Raw genomic sequence first — 20,172 nt, forward strand, 5'->3', positions numbered from 1 at the left:
CGTTTGTTTTCTTTTTTAGACTCCACGTATAAGTGAAATCATATATTTATCTTTGATTTATTTCACTTAGCATAATAACCTCTAGGTCCATCAATGTTGTCAGGAATGACAAGGTTTTGTTTTTGTTTTTTTCTTTCTTATGTCTGAGTAGTAGTTCAGTGTGTGTGTGTGTGTGTGTGTGTGTGTGTACGTGTGTACATGCCACATCTTCTTTATCCATTTATCTATCAGTAGACACTTGTGTTGCTTCTATATCTCAGCTATTGTAACTAATGCTACAATAATTATAGGGATGCGTTTATCTTTTTGAATGAGTGTTTTTATTTTCTTTGGGCAACAACCCAGCGGTGGAATTACTGGATCATATAGTAATTCCAGTTTGAATTTTTTGAGGAACCTCCACACTGTTTTCCATAGCAGCTACACCAGCTTGCATTCCCACCAACAGTATACACAAGTGACTCCTTTTCTCCACACCCTTGCCAATTCTTATTATTTCTTGTCTTTTTTATTTTAAAGCCACTTTGACAGCTGTATCTCATTGTGATTTTGATTTGCATTTTTTTTGTTGACCATTCACATGTTCTCTTTGGGAAAATGTTCATTCAGGTCACATGCCCTTTTTAATTAGATTATTTGTTTTTTTGTTATTGAGTTGTGTGAATTCTTTTTAGATTTTGGATATTAACCCCTTATCAGATAAATCATTTGCAGATACCTTCTCCCATTCATTAGGTTGCCTTTTTTCTTTTTTTAATTTTTTCAGGTAAACTTTATGCTCAATCTGGGGCTTGAACTCACGATCTGAAGTCAAGAGTTACAAGCTCCACTGACTGAACGAGGCAGGGCCCCTCAGCAGGTTGCCTTTTTGTGTTGATGGTTTCTTTGGCTATGCAAACACTTTTAGTTTCCTGTAGTCCCAGTTGTTTATTTTTGCTTTGGTTTCTCTTGCCTCAGGAGACAGATCCAGAAAACTGTTGCTAAGCCCTATGTTTTATGGTTTCAGGTCTTACATTTATTTAGGTCTTTAATTCAGTTTTTCTTTATTTTTGTGTATGGTATAAGAAAGTGGTCCAGTTTCATTCTTTTATATGTAGCTGTCCAGTTTTCCCAACACCATTTTTTTTGAAGAGACAGTCTTTTTCCCATTCTTGCCTCCTCTCTTATAGATAATCGTGGTTTGTTTTTTTTTTTTAATTATGTAGTTCAGCTCCTTTTTTTTAGAATTACGTTTTGAAGTTTTTTTAAATTATACTTTGAAAGTTGGTTTTATTCTAAGAATGTTTTGTGTAAAACTGGGCTTTTCTTTTTGCTTTTAGGAGAAAATACATTCTGACACTCAGTCGTACACATAATTTTTACATAGGTTTTGTTTTTTTTTTAATTTAGTACTGGGCCAATCATCCTTAAAATTGCCCTTTAACATATGATAGTTTAGACTTAAAATTTTTAAGGTAAAAATATTAATAGTTTCAGACGTTGAGTCATGAACTGTAGGAAAGTGCCATTATTTTTGACCTGGTGAATAATTCATATGGTTTATTTTTGTTCTTCTGACAGGAAATCCCTGACAGAAGAGCAATTTTGTGTGGCTCTTTCTTAAATTCTACATCCTGTTGATAAGTACTGAACTTAGTTTTATTTAACTTTAATTCTAGTAAAACCAGTTTTTCAGTGATAATATTTAACATTTCCATATCTGCAAAAGGTGCAAATAGAATTTTCAGGGGCGCCTGGGTGGCTTCATCGGTTGGGCGTCCGACCTGAGCTTAGGTCATGAACTGATGGTCCGTGGGTTCGAGCCCCGCATCAGGCTCTGTGCTGACAGCTCAGAGCCTGGAACCTCCTTCAGATTCTGTGTCTCCCTCTCTCTCTGCCCCTCCCCACTTGCTCTCTGTGTCTCAAAAATAAATAAGCATTAAAAAAATTTTTTTTAATTAAAAAAAAAGAATTTTCATAGCACGTGTATTGAATCTGTTGATCAATTTGGGAAATATTAGAGTCTTAATATTAAGTTTTATAATAAGAATATGGAATATTTTCCCATTTATTTAGGTATTCTTCAGTTTCTTTCAGTAATATTTTGTCATTTTCAGTGTACGTGTCTTGCATATCTTTTGTTAAATTCATTCCTAAGTGTTTTATTCTTTTTGCTATTTTAAATGGATTTTTTTCTTAATTTCTTTTTTGGAATGTTCATTGCTAGTGTATAGAAATGGTTGACTTACGTATATTGATCTTGTGTCCTGAACCTTGCTGAACTAGTTTATTTAGTTCTAGAAGGGTTTTAGTTTTTGTTTTTGTTTTTGTTTTTGCATGGGTGTGTGTGGACTTTTGTTGGGTTTTCTATATGCAACATAATATCATCTGTAAGTGGAGATTATGTCATTTCCAAATAGAAATTTACTTCTTCCTTTCCAATCTGATATTTCTTTTTCTTCTCTAGTTTTTCTTGCTAAAACTTATAGTATAATGTTGAATAGAAGTGAGGAGAGGGGACATCTTTGTGAGGTTTATGATCACAGAGGGAATGCATATGGCCATTCACTATTAAGTATGATGTTTGAGTTGGGTTTTCATAGATGGTCTCTATCATGTTGACGAAGTTTGCTTCTATTTCTAGTTTGTTGGGTTTTGTCACATACTTTGTTGGGTCTATTAACATCATTGTGTGGGTTTTCTTTATTCTATTAATATGGTGTATTACCTTGATTGACTTTAAGATATTAAATGAACTTTGTACACATGGGATAAATCCCATTTGGCTATGGCATATATTATGTTTTCTTTGTTGCTGTTTTCAAACTGAATCAGACTGAATTAATTCTGTCTCGCTCTTCCTTAAATTCTACATTTGTCTTATTTTGGTAATACTGGCCTTACAGAATGAGTTGAGAATGTTTCCTTGTGTTTTTTGGAAGAGTTAGTGAAAGATTGGTGTTAATTCTTCTTGAAATGTCTGGTGGAATTCAGTGAAGCCACTTGAACCTGGGTGTTTATTCGTGGGAAGTTTAATTATAATTTTCATATTTTCTATGTCTTCTTGAGTCAGTTTTGGTAGTTTGTGTCTTCCTAGGAATCTGCCCATTTTATCTAGATTTTTCTAATTTGTTGGCATACAGTTGTTCATAGTATATTCTTTTATAATCCTTTTATTTCTGTAAGGTCAGTAGTAATGTCTCCTTTTTCATTCCTGATTTTAGTAATTTGAGTCTTCTCTTTTTTCTTAGTCTACCTAAGGGCTTTGTAATTGTTATCTTTTCAAAGAACTGACTTTTGCATTAGTTGATTTTCTCTATTGTTTTTCTATTCTCTGTTTGGTTTATCTCGATTCTAATATTTATTATTTCCTTCTGCTTTAAAAAAAATTTTAGTTTGGGGCACCTGGGTGGCTCAGTTGGTTGAGCGCCAACGTGGGTCGTGATCTCACGGTTCGTGGGTTTGAGCCCCACATCGGGCTCTGTGCTTACAGCTCGGAGCCTGGAGCCTGCTTTGGATTCTGTGTCTCCCTCTCTCTCTGTCCTTCCCCTGCTCACGCTCTGCTTCTCTCTCTCTCTGTCTTTCTCTCTTTCTCTCTCTCAAAAATGAAGAAACATTAAAAAAATGAACAGGAGGGTCATTACCTTGGTGAAGTGTCCCTTTAAAAAAGATAAATTAGTTCACTCTTCCTTTTCTAGTTCCCTAAGGTATATATTTAATTTTTTATTAAGTTCTTAATTTAAATTCCAGTAGAGTTAACATACAGTGTTATATTAGTTCATGCCTCACTTTTCTTATTAGCACCTTCCTTATTGTGAGGATTCAGTCATTATGTAACAAGCCCTTATTAGATTAGTGCCTGACAAATATTATGCACTATACATATACATGAATCCATTTGCGCCTGTTGCCTGCCTCCCAACAATTATTGGACCATGGGTAATAATCATGTTTCATTTGTAATCTTACCCTCTCTCACTAATTATTTTGAAGCGTATACAAGACATTATATAATTTATCTATAAATATCTCATTATATATCTGTAAAAGATGTGTTTTAATGTTACATATACTATCATGGTTACAGCTAAAAAATCAGCAGAAAGCCTTAATATCAAATGTGGAGTTGGTATTTGTTTCCCCAATTGATTCACATGTTATGATTACTTAATGTCGTCTCTTAGGTCACTTTTAGGCTAGAGGTCCCCCCCGTTTTTCCCCCTTGTAATAATTCATTGAAAAACCACGTTATTTCTACTTTAGAACTGTGTTGTCCAATACAGTAGCCACTAGCCACATGTGGCTTTTGAGCACATGAAATGTAACTAACCCAAACTGAGATATGCTGTCAATTTAAGATGCACATCACTTCAAAGACTTAATACAAAAGATAGAATCTCATTAATAATTTTTACATTGATTGCACATTGAAATTATATGTGCACTAGTCTGAATATATTATTTAAAATAATTTCACTTGTTTTCTTTTATGTTATTTATCTATTTACTTTATTCTGAGAGAGAGAAAGAGAGAGCATGAGCAGGGGAGGGGCAGAGAGAGGGAGAGAGAGAGAGTCCCCAGTGCATGGCTTGAACTCACAAACTGTGAGATCGTGACCTGAGCTGAAACCAAAAGTCAGACACTTAACCAGCTGAGCCACCCAGGCGCCCCTCACTTGTTTTCTTCTTAACGGGGCTACTAGAAAACCTTACATTACATATGTGACTTGCAATATACTTCTTTGGACAGCATTGATTTAGAATTTCACACAATTTGGATTTTATTTATTGTGTCTCCATGGGGATATTTAACATGTTCATCTGTTCCCTGTATTGTTAGTTAGATCTAGAGGCTTTATCAGATTCCAATTTGACTCTTTTTTTTTTTTTTTTTTTTTTAAATTTTTTTTTTCAACGTTTTTTATTTATTTTTGGGACAGAGAGAGACAGAGCATGAACGGGGGAGGGGCAGAGAGAGAGGGAGACACAGAATCGGAAACAGGCTCCAGGCTCCGAGCCATCAGCCCAGAGCCTGACGCGGGGCTCGAACTCACGGACCGCGAGATCGTGACCTGGCTGAAGTCGGACGCTTAACCGACTGCGCCACCCAGGCGCCCCCCAATTTGACTCTTTTAAAAATGTTTTTGACAATAGTATTTCATGTATCTGGTGTATACTACCAGAAGGCACCTATGCCTGGTCGAGAGGCCTCTTTGATACATTAGCAGCCACTGATGACCCTTTAATTCGTTAAAGGTTACAAAATGATGATATTCTAATTCTTTTATTTCTTTTCATGTATTAGCTGGAATCCTTCCATAAAGAGAAATCTCTCCTCATCAACAATGTGATCACACTTGATAACCATAAAAATTATAATATTTTACATGGGAAAAGGACAAAAGGTTAATTCTTTCTCTTTATTTGCCAGTTTCAAGGCATCCTCCAAAAATGATCAATGAGTATTTTTATAGTATTATTATGAAATCACAAGCTTAAAGGTATATTTTTGAAACCCATTGTAATTTATTATTCTTACTGATGTTCAAATTGTCCCATTATTAGCTAGGGGGAGACTCTTCAAGTAGTGTTTGATAGCTTGTTTGCATTTTGGTATCACAGAAAGTTCCGGGCCCTGATTCCTTTTAGTGGGAGGTAAAGTCTAGCTTGCATAATGTTACTTTATTAGCTATTGTTTTTATTTTTAGGACTTTTCAGTGGATGAAGCTAGGAAAAATATTTCTCTTTCCTAAAAAATAAAATAATTCATGAGTTTATACTGATACTTCCAATTCAAATTTGGATCTATGGAATTATTGTATAATCTCACCAGTATTACATTTATATCTTCTTTCTCCCCTGCCAAATTTATTTCTTCTCAATGACAGCAGTGTAATAATTTGTTTTATCAAACACTACACACATAGCAGTTACAAAATACCATTTTCATCATTACCACCAACAATCAGGCTATTTATTGAAAACGTACAGTTTTTGCAGTTCTTTTTCTTCTTGGGGTATATCTCACAAAGGATGAACAAAAATTGCTATGTTTTAAAGTTACTTAAAATAATTTCTCTTTGATGAATGCATATACTTCAAACTGGTTGCATTTTACTTTTAATTTTTAGGAATGACTTTTTAAATTGAAAATTTTTCTTTTATAATAATACATTTACATGGTTCAAAAGTAAAATGTAAAAAACAAGAAATATTCAAAAGAGTCTAGCCTCTATTCCAGTCCTCTCCATTTCCATGCTCAAAGTGAGAGCTTACGATATTCTGTATCTGCAATCTGATTGATAAACTGCATCTTTTATGAAGCCATATTCCATAGATTTGGAACTGAGAAAGAGCTGATATTGTAGATACCTGTAGATAAGCCAGGGTTTTGAGGGAGAAAAGATTATTTGGGTAGAAACTACTAGCTGTTATCAATATTAAGACTTTCTAGAGAAGGAGGAAACCATGCTGTTTGATTCCAGATAATGTAGCAAGACCAATATTTCAGAGTTAGAGAAAGCCAGATTTGAATTAGTGTGAAAAGAACATTTTCACGGGAGGAGTAAAACTCCTCTTGTGGTTTTAAGTTCTTGTCACTGGAGAGATTCATCCTTTAAGGGCTGAACTGGTTGACTTCAGTGGTCATTTAGTGGCCATGAGTTCCGGAAGTTTCCTCCAGTTTTGTATGTGTTATTCTGCCCAACAGGTCTTATTTATATAGTCCCCAGGTGATCGTAGTATATTTATTTTAGGATTCTGTGACATTTAAAGATGTGGCTATAGACTTCTCATTAGAAGAGTGGAGGTTGATGGACCTTTCCCAGAGGAACCTGCACAAGGACGTGATGCTAGAGAATTACAGGAATCTTGTCTCCCTGGGTAAGAATAACATCTTTGTTTGTTTACTGACCGGGTTTATTTGACCGGGTTTGCTGAAGATAGAGAACCTTTAAAGTACTTAAATGAATTTGGGGTTAGAGCTTAGGCATTAAACTCTTATATTGTGGGGGTGTTGCTGGGAGCCTTGCCATCCCTTGTGCTTAACTAAGGGGTCTGCCCATTGTAAAGTAAGAAATACACATTTCGTTGGAATCTTGGAGATTGTTGACAGTCCCCAGATTTAGGACTAAAGTTTTTTCTGGTCACTTTTATAAATGAGGGCTATAGTTATCAGTACCTCCAGAAAGAAAGACACAAATGCATTCATTTTCTTCCTAAACTCAGATTACTCCCATGTTCTATCATCCCAGAAAACCTGGGATCATCGTGTTGAACTCCTTTGAGATAATGTTTGTAATTCTCTATAACTCCAGTGTACAATAGAATGTTCTGCTGTGATGGCAATGTTCTGTATCTGTGCTGTCCAATGTGGACACACTAGCCACTCGAAGCTACTAACAGCTTGAAATCTGGCTAGTACAACTGAAGAACTGAATTTTAAATTTTACATAGTTTTAACTAATTCAAATTTAAATGGCCACCTGAGAGTACTGAAAAGTGTATTGGACAGTCCATCTCTAGAACTTACCGTAATAGCCACTCTGCACAGAAGATTAAGAGCTGAGACTGAGTTTGGCAATAGTTCTTACTCCTAAACACAGTCAAATCCTATTCGTTCTTCTCTAACAAGGGCTTGCAGTTTCCAAACCAGACATGATATCTCACCTGGAGGATGGCAAAGGACCGTGGGTGGTAGTGAGGGAAATTGCAAGAACCCCCTATCCAGGTGAGTTCAAAAGAACCAGGAGGATCGGATTTATTGCAAGTTAGTAGGTTATGGCTGGAGCAGAACATCTGAAATACTTGGAGGCGTATCATCTCTCCCCCACCTTGCCTGCTCTCTCTTTTTGCCTCTCTCTCTGTTCTCTACTTTTGGTTCCTGTCCCATCCGATGTTGCTGTCTTGAGGACATGATTTTCATAATTATTCCTTCACTCAAACATGCATGAAACCTCCCTTTCAGTTCTATCCTCTCAGTCAACTTTACATTTTTCTCATTTGTTTAACTATTATCTGACCTCTCTTCTTTCATTAATCTTCCTAAAAATGCTTTGTTAAGGGTCACCCCTGATTTTAATGTTTATTTATTTATTTTTGAGAGAGAGAAAGCACAAGTGGGGGAAGGGCAGAGAGAGAAGGAGACACAGAATCCAAAGCAGGCTTCAAGCTCTGAGCTGATAGCAGAGAGCCCCGTGTGGGGCTCAAACCCACGAACCGCGAGATCATGACCTGAGCCAAATTCAGACATTTAACCTACTAAGCCACTCAGACACCCCTCTGCTGATTTTTTTAAAGTTTATTTATTTTGAGAGAGAGAGAGAGAGAAACGAGTCGGGGAGGGGCAGAGAATGAGGGAGAGAGAATTCCAAGCAGGCACTGTCAGCACAGAGCCTGACACAAGGACTAGATCCCACAGACCGTGAGATCATGACCTGAGCTGAAACCAAGAGTCTCATGCTTAACTGACGGAGCCAACCAGGTCCCCCACCACTGATTTCTTTTAAGCTAAACCTATTTATTCATTCTTTAACTTGCAGGTGAACCTGCAAGCCTGCCAAAACTTTGGGGGAACCCTCCTGTTCTCCTCCAGTTTCTTAACTAATTGAAAATACAAACTAGGTATCAGTTGAGAATTAAATACAGTATTTATTCATATATTTAATTGATATTTATCAGACATCTCTTTCCTGCGTACTGGGTTAGGTACTAGGTCTACAACAATGAGTAAGATGGACCAGGTCCCTGCCGTCGTGAAGATTATATTTTGAGAAGTTGACAAGTATATAAATAAAAACAAGCTAAATAGCAGATATAACAACCTTCAGTTATGAGATAAACTGGGTGAGATATGAGATATGAAAGAGTGACTGGGATGGGGATGAGGGTACCTCCCTCAGAGAGTGTGGGCAGAAGGCTTCTGAAGAGGGGCTTTTAAGCTGAGCCTTGAAGATTCAGAAACAACCGGCCAAAGGAAGAGGAAAGGAGAAGCATACCAGGCAAAGGACCTGACACGGAAAAGAATGAAATGTGTTCTAGAACTCAAAAGGAGGCTGCTGTGAGAGGGAGTCTGGTATCAGAGCTAGGCAACAGCTTGCCCATCCGGGGCTTTGTAGGTGACGATAATGAGTTTGGATTTTAATCAGAGAGTGTGAAGGCATTGACAGACTTTAATCAGGGCTTTTTAGGAAGTAACTCTGCGCAGACTGGACTTGAAGGCATTAAATCAGGTAATCAGTTAAGAGGTTGTTACAATAGTATGAGCAGAGGTGATAACTTTGATTAAAGTAATAGTGGAGATGGAACAAAAGAAATGGATTCTAGTTCACTTGAACATTCATTTTATCATGATGCCGTGCATAACTCACGTATGTGTGACATGTATTCTTTTCATATGTCAATATTATGTATTTTTTTGTTCAACTATAATATATAGTTTTTTTTTTATTTTTTTTAATTACGTTTCTTTATTTTTGAGAGGAAGAGAGAGCCAGCATGAGTGGGGGAGGGGCAGAGAGAGAGGGAGACACGGAATCGGAAGCAGGCTCCAGGCTCTGAGCCGTCAGCCCAGAACCCGACGCGGGGCTCGAACCCATGAACCGAGATCATGACCTGAGCCGAAGTCGGACACTCAACCGACTGAGTCACCCAGGCGCCCCAACATACAGTTTTATATGAATTTCAGGTGCACAGTATTATGATTCAGCAATTCTGTACACCTCTTAGTGCTCGTGAAGATAAGTGTATTCGTAACCCCCTTTATCTATTTCCTCCATCATCCCACTCACCTACCCTCTAGCAACCACCAGTGTGTTCTCTGGGAGTCTGGGAGTTTTTTGCCTCTTTTTTTCTTTATTCATTTGTTTCTTACGTCACACAATGAGCGAAATCATATGGTATATGTCTTTCTCTGACTTATTTCACTTAGCATTATACCCTCTGGGTCCATCCGCATTGTTGAAAATGGCAAGATTTCACTTTTTTGATCACTGAGTAATATTGCATTCTATATACAATATACAAATGAGGTGTATATACCTCATCTTCTTTATCCATTCATCTATTGATGGACCCTTGGGCTACTTCCATATCTTGGTTATTGTCAATAGTGGTGCAGTAAACATAGGGGTGCGTGTATCTTTTCAAATTAGTTTTTTTGTTTTATGTGAGTAAATACCTAGTAGTTGAATTACTGGATCATATGGTATTTCTGTTTTTAATTTTTTTGAGGAACCTCCACACTGTTTTCCATATTAGCTGTACCGGTTTGCATTCTCACCAACAGTGTGTGAGGGTTCCTTTTTCTTCACATCCTCACCAACATTTGCTGTTTATTGTGTTTTTTATTCTAGCCATTCTGCCAGGTGTAAAGTGGTATCTCATTGTGGTTTTAATTTGCATTTCCCTGATGAGTAGTGGTGTGGAGCATTTTTTCATGTGTCTGTTGGCCATCTGGATGTCTTTAGAAAAATATCTCTTCATGTCTTCTGCCCATTTTAAATTACATTATTGGTCTTTTGGGTGTTGAGTTGTACAAGTTCTTTATGTATTTTGGATAGTAGCCCCTTATCAGATAACGTCATTTGCAAATAATCTTCTTCCATTCAGTGAGTTGCCTTTCTGTTTTGTTGGTGGTTTCCTTTGCTGTGCAGAAGCTTTTTAGTTTGGTATTTAGTTTGGTAGTTTAATTTTGCTTAGATACCCTTGCCTGAGGAGACAGATCTAGAAAAATGTTTCTATGCCTGATGTCAGAGAAATCACTGCCTATATTTTCTTCTAGGAATGTTTCGGCTTCAGGCCTCACATTTAGGTCTTTAATCCATTTTGAATTTATTTTTTGTACATGGTGTAAGAAAGCGGTCCCGTTTCGTTCTTTTGCACGTAGCTGTCCAGTTTTCCCAGCACTGTTTGTTGAAGAGACTGTCTTTTCCCCATTGTATATTCTTGCCTCCTTTGTTATAGATTCATTGACCATACAACCATGGGTTTATTTCTGGACTCTATCCTGTTCCATTGATCTAGGTCTGTTTATGTGCCAGTGACATACTGTTTTGATTACTCCTGTATCGTAATGTATTTTGAAATCTGAGATTGAGATACCCCCAGCTCTGTTCTTTTTCAGGATTGCTTTGGCTATTTCTGGTCTTCTGTGGTTCCATACAAATTTGAGGATTATTCTAGTTCTGTGAAATACGTTGTTGGTATTTTGACAGGGATTACATTGAGTCTGTAGACTGCTTTGGGTAGTATAGACATTTTAACAATATTGGCTCTTCCAACCCATGTATCATCTTCCGTTCCTTTCGTTAACGTTGACTGTTGAAAATACTATATATTTTTAAAAGAGTGAATGAAAAGTAGACATTGGAGACAGTTTTAGGCGACTCTTTAGAGAAGGATTTCCCCCTCCCCCCATGAAGAGGGAAAGAGAGATGGGGCAGTGGCTACAGGAAAGTGCGGAATGAGGGAAAAAACTCTTGTTTTGTATTTAAGATGGGAGTATTTATGGCATGACTGAGTAATAAGAAAGATACCCTGATGGAGAGGGAGAAATTGACTTTGGAAGACCAGTGGGATCACTGAAGAGTTCACATGTCTGAGGAGGTTAAAGAGGATAAACTCAAGAAAGGAAAAGGAAGGAGGGCTTCACCACTGATAGGCAGAGAGGCCACCTTTTCTGTTATAACACTAGGAAAGATGGAGAAGGCAGGCGTAGATAAAAGGTCAAATGGTGGTGAGAAGATCAAGGCATTCGATTTTAATAGGCTCTGAATTCTCAGTAAAATATGAAGCGAGGCCACCAGCTTATAGTGAGGATAAGAAAGAGTTGTAAGAGAGGGAAAGATACATATAAAAAAGCTTAAAATTAAAAACAAAAGATACATAGATTTCACTAGGGAAGCCACATTGACCTCATGCTTTTATTAGGGAAGGAGTTTAATTATAGTTTCTATTCCTTCTGTAGCTATAGGACTATTAACATTTCCTATTTCTTTCTGTTTTAGTAAATTATATGTATCTGGGAATTGATCCATTTACTCTAAAATTTAAATTTATTGGCATACTGTCCTCTCCTTTAAATGTCTATGTGGATCTGAAGTAATGTTTCCCTTTTCATTCCTGATACTGATTTTTTTTTTAATCTCTCTGTTTTCTTATTCAGTCTGTATGGAGCCTGATGTGGGACTCAAACCCACGAACCAGGAGATCATGACCTAAGCCAAAGTGCCCCAATCTTATTTGGCTTTTAAAATAACTTTTTTGTGTGTTTGATTTCTCTATTATTACTTTTATTATTTTTAACCTTTTTAGCATTTCATTTGCTGATCTTTTTTAACTTCCTGAGTTGGGTACTTATATCGTTGATCTTCAGCCACTCTTTTTTTATAGCTTATTTAAGGCAATCTAGACTGCATCACACCCCATTAAAAGACAAGAGAAAACTCTTCTTGACAAACCAAAAAAAGAAAAGCAGACTACATCACATCTTTTTTTTTTTAATGTAGCAGCTTCATAATTATTGAGTTCAAAACGTTTGATAATTTCCATTGTGATGTCTTTGTCCCTTGTGCTCTTTGGAAGCATTTTTCTTCATCTTGTACCATCTGGGATTTTCTAGTATTCTTTTTTTTTTTTTTTTTTTTTTTTAGGTTTATTTATTTATTTTGAGAGAGAAAGAATGAGTGGGGGAGGAGCAGAGAGGAAGGGAGAGAGACAGAATCCCGAGCAGGCTCCACACTGTCAGCGAGGAACCCAGTGCGGGGCTCAAGCCCACAAACCCGTGAGATCATGACCGGAGGCAAAATCAAGAATCAGGCACTCAACCAGCTGAACCACCCAGGTGCCCCAGGAAAACAGATTGTTATGAACTTATGCAAAGAACTATAATTGCTATGAAAGAAAGAATACACACCGAGATATCTGAACTCTGGAGTTCAGGGAGTATTCTTGTTACCTTAACTTTTCCTGTGGTCAGAAAACATGCTATGGATGATTTCAGTCTTTATAAGTTTCTTAAAATTTGCGTTACCACACGGCCAATTTTTGAAAACATTTGTATGTGCACTTGGAGAAAATGTGTAGCCTATTGGTATTAAGTGCAGTTTTAGTTATACCAAATATATTATGTTGCTAAAATCTATGTGCTTACCGATTGTCAGCTTATTCTGTCAGTTATTAAGGTTTTTCAAAGTCTCCCAGTAAGACTGTAAACTTGTCTGTTTCTTATTTTAGTTGCTTTAATTTTTGCTTTATGTATTTTGGAGCTGTCCTATTAGGTAAATACAAAGTTATGACTGCTACATCCTTCTGTTAAAATGGACCTTTTATCCTCATGAAGTGTCTTTATCTCTGTACTGGTTTTGCCTCATCCTAATATTATTACAGCATCTTTCTTCTGGTTATTGTTTTATCGTATATCATTTTAATTCTGTTCACGGTCATCTGTTATATATCCTTGTATTTTGTTTCTCTGATAAGTAGCATATTGTTAGATTTTTCTTTTAACCAATCTGACAGTCTGTTATCTCTTGGAGTATTTAGTTCCTATACATATAATTCAGTTACATAATGTTTAAATCTATCCTCTAACTGTGCAAGTGTCTTGCACGTTCTGTACTCTTTTTTCCCCCATGCATGCATTTAGATTTATTATCTTATTTTTCTATTTACTTGGTAATTATAAATTTCCAAAATTAGTTGTGCAGTGGTTAACTCTGAGATTAAAGCATGCATCCTTCATTCAGAAGTCTAATGTAAATTGTCCTTCTTCCTAAACAACACAAGAATCTTACAACCACTTATTTCATTTAACCTGATTTATATGTTGTTGAAATTATGTATTTTAACTGTGTCTATATGTCAGATCTCATAAGAGCATTATTAATGTTCTGTTCCGTCAGTGTTCATTTAGATTTGCCTATGTTTTTGCCTATATTTTCTCCTCCTATTTCTCTTCATTTCTGAGCTTGTATCTAGGATTATTTTTCTTCTGTTTAAAGAGTACCCTTTAATATTTTATTTTACCCACATCTTCTAGTGTCACACTCCCTCCATTTTCTTTTTTGTCTAAAAATATCTTTAGTCTTCATTTTTAGAGAATAGACTTCTAGGTTGGCATTTACATTCTTTCAGCATTTTGGAAGGTATCATTCCGTTATTTCCTGTCTTACATCGACTCCCTTGACAAGTCAGTCATCTGTCTAATTCAGGAGTCAGTAAACTTTTTTCTGTAAAAGACAAGACAGTAGATATTTTAGGCTTTGTAGAGACATAATACCTCTGTTGCAACTACTCCATTCGGCCATTGTAAGTGCAAAAGCCTCCAAAGACAAAATGTTAACCAAAGAATGTGGTTATATTCCACTAAAACTTTATTTAGGGACCCTGAAATTTGAAATTCATAGTTTAATGTGCCACAATATATTATCCTTTTAATATATTTTTCAACCATTTAAGAATGTATATTCTTATCTCACTGGCCACACGAAAATGTAGTGGGACAGATTTGCTGTAGTTTGCAACCTCTGATCTGTTGGCGCTCCTTGATAGAACTCTTAAAGTTGTTTTGTTTTTTTTTTAATGTTTATTCATTTTTGAGAGAGAGAGAGAGCGTGAGAGCGTGAGCAGGGGAGGGGCAGAGAGAGAGGGAGACACAGAATCCGAAGCAGGCTCCAGGCTCCCAGCTGTCAGCACAGAGCCTGACACGGGGAACTGCGAGATCTTGACCTGAGCCTAAGTCAGCCACTCAACCGGCTGAGCCACCCCAGTGCCCCCAAAATCTTTTAGTTTCCATTATTTTTTCCTTGTATTTCTCCCACTTAGAATTCATTTGGCTTCTTTTTTTCTTTTCTTTTCTTTTCTTTTATTTATTTATTTTTTTTCAATATATGAAGTTTATTGTCAAATTGGTTTCCATACATCATTTGGCTTCTAAAATCTATGGCTTGATATTTTTGATTCTGTTCTGGAAAATGCTTCAGCATTATTTCTTTGAATTTGATTTCATCCCATTCTCTCTCACTTCTCTTTCGAGCTTTCTGGGACTCTTTCACATCTGTGATAGACCTTATCACTCTATCCCATGTGTCTCTAATGTCTTTTGAAATTAAGTTTTCAAGTTTTTCATCATTCTGTACCTCAATATGCATATTTTCTACTGACCTGTTTCCCATTTTGCTAACACTCACGTGTCAAATCTGTGTTTTTCAGCCTATCCTTTGAGTTATTTTCCAGTTCTAGAATCACCATTTGGTTCTTATTTTATACTTTCCAATTATTTGGTGAGATTACTGGTCTTGTCTTATTTTCTTGAATATACTAATCATGATTATTTTGTAAGTTTATGTCTGAGACCTCAACTGTCTGGATTCCTTCTAGATCTGTTTCTTCTCTTGACTTTTTTCTAATTAGACTTTTGTCTCCTTGTGTGCCTATTATTTTTCACTGTCAAGCATTGATATGAAAACCTATAACAATAATTTGAGGTTCTGGATTGTGTAATCTTTTTTTCATAGAGGATTGTTTGCTTTTGGCAGGCTGCCAGGATAAAGGTTCTAACAGTTCTCAGTTACCTTAATTCAATTAGACATTTAAAAGAGCTGGGTTCTAGAGTTGTCCTCTTTGGTGGCCCTAAACTTAAAACTTGGCCTATTTTGAAAAAGATTACACTGCAGGGTGGTGGTCTTACAACTTGTTTGTATATACAATGTAAAATTTTACTATTATAGTTCTTTTAAATTTCTAAACGTGGGTGCCTGCATGGCTCAGTGTGTTAAGCGTCAGACTTTTGGTTTCAGCTCAGGTCATAAACTTGCAGTTCATGAGTTTGAGCCCCACGTTGGGCTCTGTGCTGACAGTGCAGAACCTGCTTGGGATGCTCTCCCTCTCTCTCTGCCCCTCCCCCACTCATGCTCTCTCTCAAAATAAACTTAAAAAAAATTTATAAATTTGCAAACTCTATAAATTTGCAAACTATAAATTTGCAAATTCTATAAATTTGCAAACTCATTTATAGGCAATTTTTTCTCAATGTTTAAAAAAACAAACTGGATCAAAACCTTTTGTGGATAGTTTTTTACTTTAAAACTCAAGGTATAAGTAGTTTTGATCCAATTTTTGACAGACATACAGGAATGTTGTTAAGATATAAAAAGGTTGCAAAACTACCCTTGGTGATAATTATTATCACTATTTAGAATATTAATAGCTATAAATACCATTTTTTACTAACTTACTGTTCGGACTACTTTTTGAAGAATCAAAGTGTCTTTTTCCATAAACATTTGATTAATAAGTACATACAAAGACTTGAATAAGCTGATCTCACATGAAAATTTGAGAAAGCCGTCATACAAAAAAGCTAGCAAACAAAGAATGAAAACAAATAGAAAGTATGGTTGGAAACAACTGCCTGGTTTATAGAGTAAATGGAAAGAAAGGAAGTAGTCGTGACTATGAAGAATGCTCTATAAATGCTGACTATAAAGGAAATGAGAAAAGAAGTATTTGAGAGGCTTAGATTCTAGGGGGTTACCGTAAATGAATTTGTTTAGTAGGGGAAAAACTCTGAATTTGTTACTTTGGTTCTTGGCTCAACCAGTCTCCCTCAAACCTATCTCCTCCTTAGAAAATAAGGCCAGTTTGGAAGCAGTTAAAACTTTGTATTCATTATCAGCTCGGGTTTCCCTTTTATTATCCTGTTTACTGAGATCTTCCTAACTTAGGAAATAGGAGTCATTTGATTTGATTTTTATCTTTCTTCCCCCAGAGCTGGAGACCAAACCTGCAGCCAAGAATGTTGTATCAACAGAAAATACTTCTGAAGATGTATCACAAGAGACCATAATAGATAAACTCACAGAGAACAGTCTGTGGAACCCCAGAATGGGAGGATTATGGAAATGGAATGAAAGGATATTGAGATTGCAAAATAGTCAGGAAAATCATTTGAGTCGAAGAATAGTTACTCACAAGAAAATTTCCACTGGTCAAAGAGGATTTAGATTTGGATCTGTTTTTCCAGAAGCAGGAGTTATCACAGAAGGGCCCCACAGCAAATGCCAAACACATGAAAATTTCACTGAGAATTTAGATTTGATTACAGATACCCATCTAGGAAAGAAAATCTGCAAGGATACAGAAGGCAGCAAAGCTGTAAGGCCTACTTCAGAACTTACTTTAGGAAAAAAATACAATAATAAAGAAAAACCCTATAAATGTAGTACCTGTGAAAAGTCCTTTCGTTACAGGTCGTTACTCATTCAACATCAGAGAACGCACACTAAAGAAAAACCTTATGAATGTAACGAATGTGGGAAAATGTTCAGCCAGCCTTCATATCTCAGTCAACATAAAAAAATTCATACTGGAGAAAAACCCTATAAGTGTAACGAATGTGGAAAGGCCTTCATTGCTTCTTCATCGCTTATGGTACATCAGAGAATTCATACTAAGGAGAAACCTTATCAGTGCAATGTCTGTGGAAAATCTTTTAGCCAGTGTGCTCGCCTTAATCAACACCAGAGAATTCAAACCGGGGAGAAGCCCTATAAATGTACTGAATGTGGGAAAGCTTTCAGTGATAAATCAAAACTCGCAAGACATCAGGAGACTCACAGTGGAGAGAAACCCTACAAATGCAATGATTGTGGGAAAGCCTTTAGGAATAAGTCCTATCTTAGTGTACATCAGAAGACCCATACTGAAGAAAAACCATATAAATGCAATGAATGTGGGAAATCTTTCAAGAATACCACAATTTTTAATGTTCATCAGAGAATTCATACTGGAGAGAAACCCTTTAGATGTAACGAATGTGGGAAAGCCTATAGAAGTAATTCCAGCCTTATTGTACATATAAGAACTCATACTGGGGAAAAACCTTATGAATGTAATGAATGTGGGAAAGCATTCAATCGCATAGCAAATTTCACAGAACATCAAAGAATTCATACAGGAGAAAAACCCTATAAATGCAACGAATGTGGAAAAGCATTCATTAATTATTCATGCCTTACCGTACACCACAGAATGCATACAGGAGAGAAACCTTATAAATGTAATGAATGTGGAAAGGCCTTCATGCGTTCTTCATCCCTAATTATACATCAGCGGATTCATACTGAAGAAAAACCTTATCTATGTAATGAATGTGGGGAGTCTTTCAGAATAAAATCACACTTAACTGTGCATCAGAGGATTCATACTGGAGAGAAACCGTATAAATGTACTGACTGTGAGAGGGCATTTACCAAAATGGTAAATCTCAAGGAGCATCAGAAAATCCATACTGGAGTGAAACCTTATAAATGCTATGATTGTGAGAAATCTTTCAGGACTAAGTCCTACCTTATCGTACATCAAAGGACCCATACTGGGGAAAAACCATATAAATGTAATGAATGTGAAAAGGCTTTCACTAACACCTCGCAACTTACCGTACATCAAAGAAGGCATACTGGAGAAAAACCCTATAAATGTAATGAGTGTGGGAAGGTTTTCACAAGTAACTCAGGCTTTAATACCCATCAGAGAACACATACTGGAGAGAAGCCATTTAAATGTAATGACTGTGGGAAAGCATTTAGCCAGATGGTACACGTCACAGAACATCAGAAAATCCATAGTGGAGAGAAACCCTATAAATGCGATGTCTGTGGAAAAGCCTTCAGGAGGGGTTCCTACCTTACAGTGCATTGGAGAACACATACTGGAGAAAAACCCTATACATGTAAGGAATGTGGAAAAGGTTGTATCACTCTATCACAGCTAACTCTTCATCAGAGAATTCATACTGGGGAAAGGCCCTACAAATGTGAAGAATGTGGAAAAGCCTTCAGAACCAACTCAGATTTTACTGTACATTTGAGGATGCATACTGGAGAAAAACCCTATAAATGTCATGAATGTGGAAAAGCCTTTAGGAGTAGCTCAAGCCTTACTGTACATCAAAGAACACATCAGAGAGAAACTCAGTTAATATAAAAAGTAACAAGTCATTCATCCAGATGCCAGCTCTACAAGGAGAATCTTATAAACCGTGTCTTTTATGAATGTGGGAAAACTTTCAGGAGCAATTCACCAGAAAACACACACTTAAGGGATACTTTATAAACATAAAAGTGTGGAAAACTCACATTAAATCTTAGAAGTGACAAGCAAATTCACAGTAGAGAAAAATAATGGACAAATGAAAGCCTTCACCCAGATTTCATACTTTGTTCACTTAAATTATCTTCAATGAATTGCCTATAATTTTTTACCTATTTTTCTATTGGTTTGTCTTATAAATCTGGAGGTGCTCTTTATATACTTGAAATATTAATCCTTTGTCATGTGTGTGTGAAAATTTTTTAATCTAGCATTTGTTTTTATGCTTTTTTATATGGTAAAAGAAGTTGCCACATTTTAATTTTTCATAGATATTTATTTTCCTTTTTAGATTAATTTACTCTTTTAGTTAAAAGAGTCTCCTTAATCTTACCTCGGTTATACATAGTGTTCTAAATTTGTTTCTAAGATTTTGTTAATTTTATATTTTATATTAAAGTCTTTAATCTGTCTGAACTAGATGGCTAGTCATAGAAGAGCAAATTGCCATTAATCTCTGAAAATATTATGAACCTAAGGTAGTACTCAGGGAAATGCAAATTAAAACAACCAATGAGATGTCACCTCCACTGAATGGAGTTGGCAAAATTAAGAGATCTTTTGGTAGTGGGATTTGGGAAACCATGTACTCTTAACACAAACGGTTATATCAACTTCTATTTCCACCAGCAATTAAGCAATATATATTCAAATATTTTAGTAACATTTTAAAATAAAAATACTTTGACCTAGCAGTCTCACTTTGGGGATCTTCCCCACAGAAATAACAGCATCAGTGCATAAGAATACACATAAGTCAGGATTTTTGTTGAAGTATTGTTTGTAGAGGCCAAGTAGAAAACCAAGTGGAGACTAAGTGAATGCCCGTTAATTGGGGAATGGTTGAATAAAGTGTGATATGGCCATTCTATGGAACAGCATGAGAGTAATTTTTAAAGTTAGTTATATCTACACTAGTTGATCTCAAGGTATTTCCACAATTTTTAATAACTAATTGCTTTATTGCAGAGCTTTATGTGTACAGAGCTTCATTTTTTGTTAAATGATCATACCCATTTATGTATATATGTGTATGTGATGAGC

The 20,172-nt window shown here is 36.1% G+C and overlaps 1 protein-coding gene across 5 annotated transcripts in view; it reads left to right on the top strand.

Annotated features, from left to right (window-relative positions):
* The window catches only part of ZNF624 (zinc finger protein 624), a 33,403-nt gene extending 14,163 nt beyond the window's left edge, over positions 1-19,240 (top strand). For 2 of the 5 annotated variants that reach the window (XM_042965569.1, XM_042965570.1), the window contains one exon: positions 16,748-19,240. In XM_042965569.1, the coding sequence (XP_042821503.1) occupies positions 16,864-18,963 (2,100 nt within the window). In that variant the 5' untranslated portion in view covers positions 16,748-16,863 and the 3' untranslated portion in view covers positions 18,964-19,240. Of the gene's footprint in view, positions 1-5,284; positions 5,385-6,734; positions 6,862-7,612; positions 7,709-8,688; positions 9,210-16,747 lie in introns of those variants that run through there. The other 3 variants (XM_042965568.1, XM_042965567.1, XM_042965571.1) reach the window with 3 other exon arrangements.
* Positions 19,241-20,172: the final 932 nt, after the last annotated feature.

Source organism: Panthera tigris, chromosome E1 (assembly GCF_018350195.1).
Source record: "Panthera tigris isolate Pti1 chromosome E1, P.tigris_Pti1_mat1.1, whole genome shotgun sequence".
Lineage (NCBI taxonomy): Eukaryota > Metazoa > Chordata > Mammalia > Carnivora > Felidae > Panthera > Panthera tigris.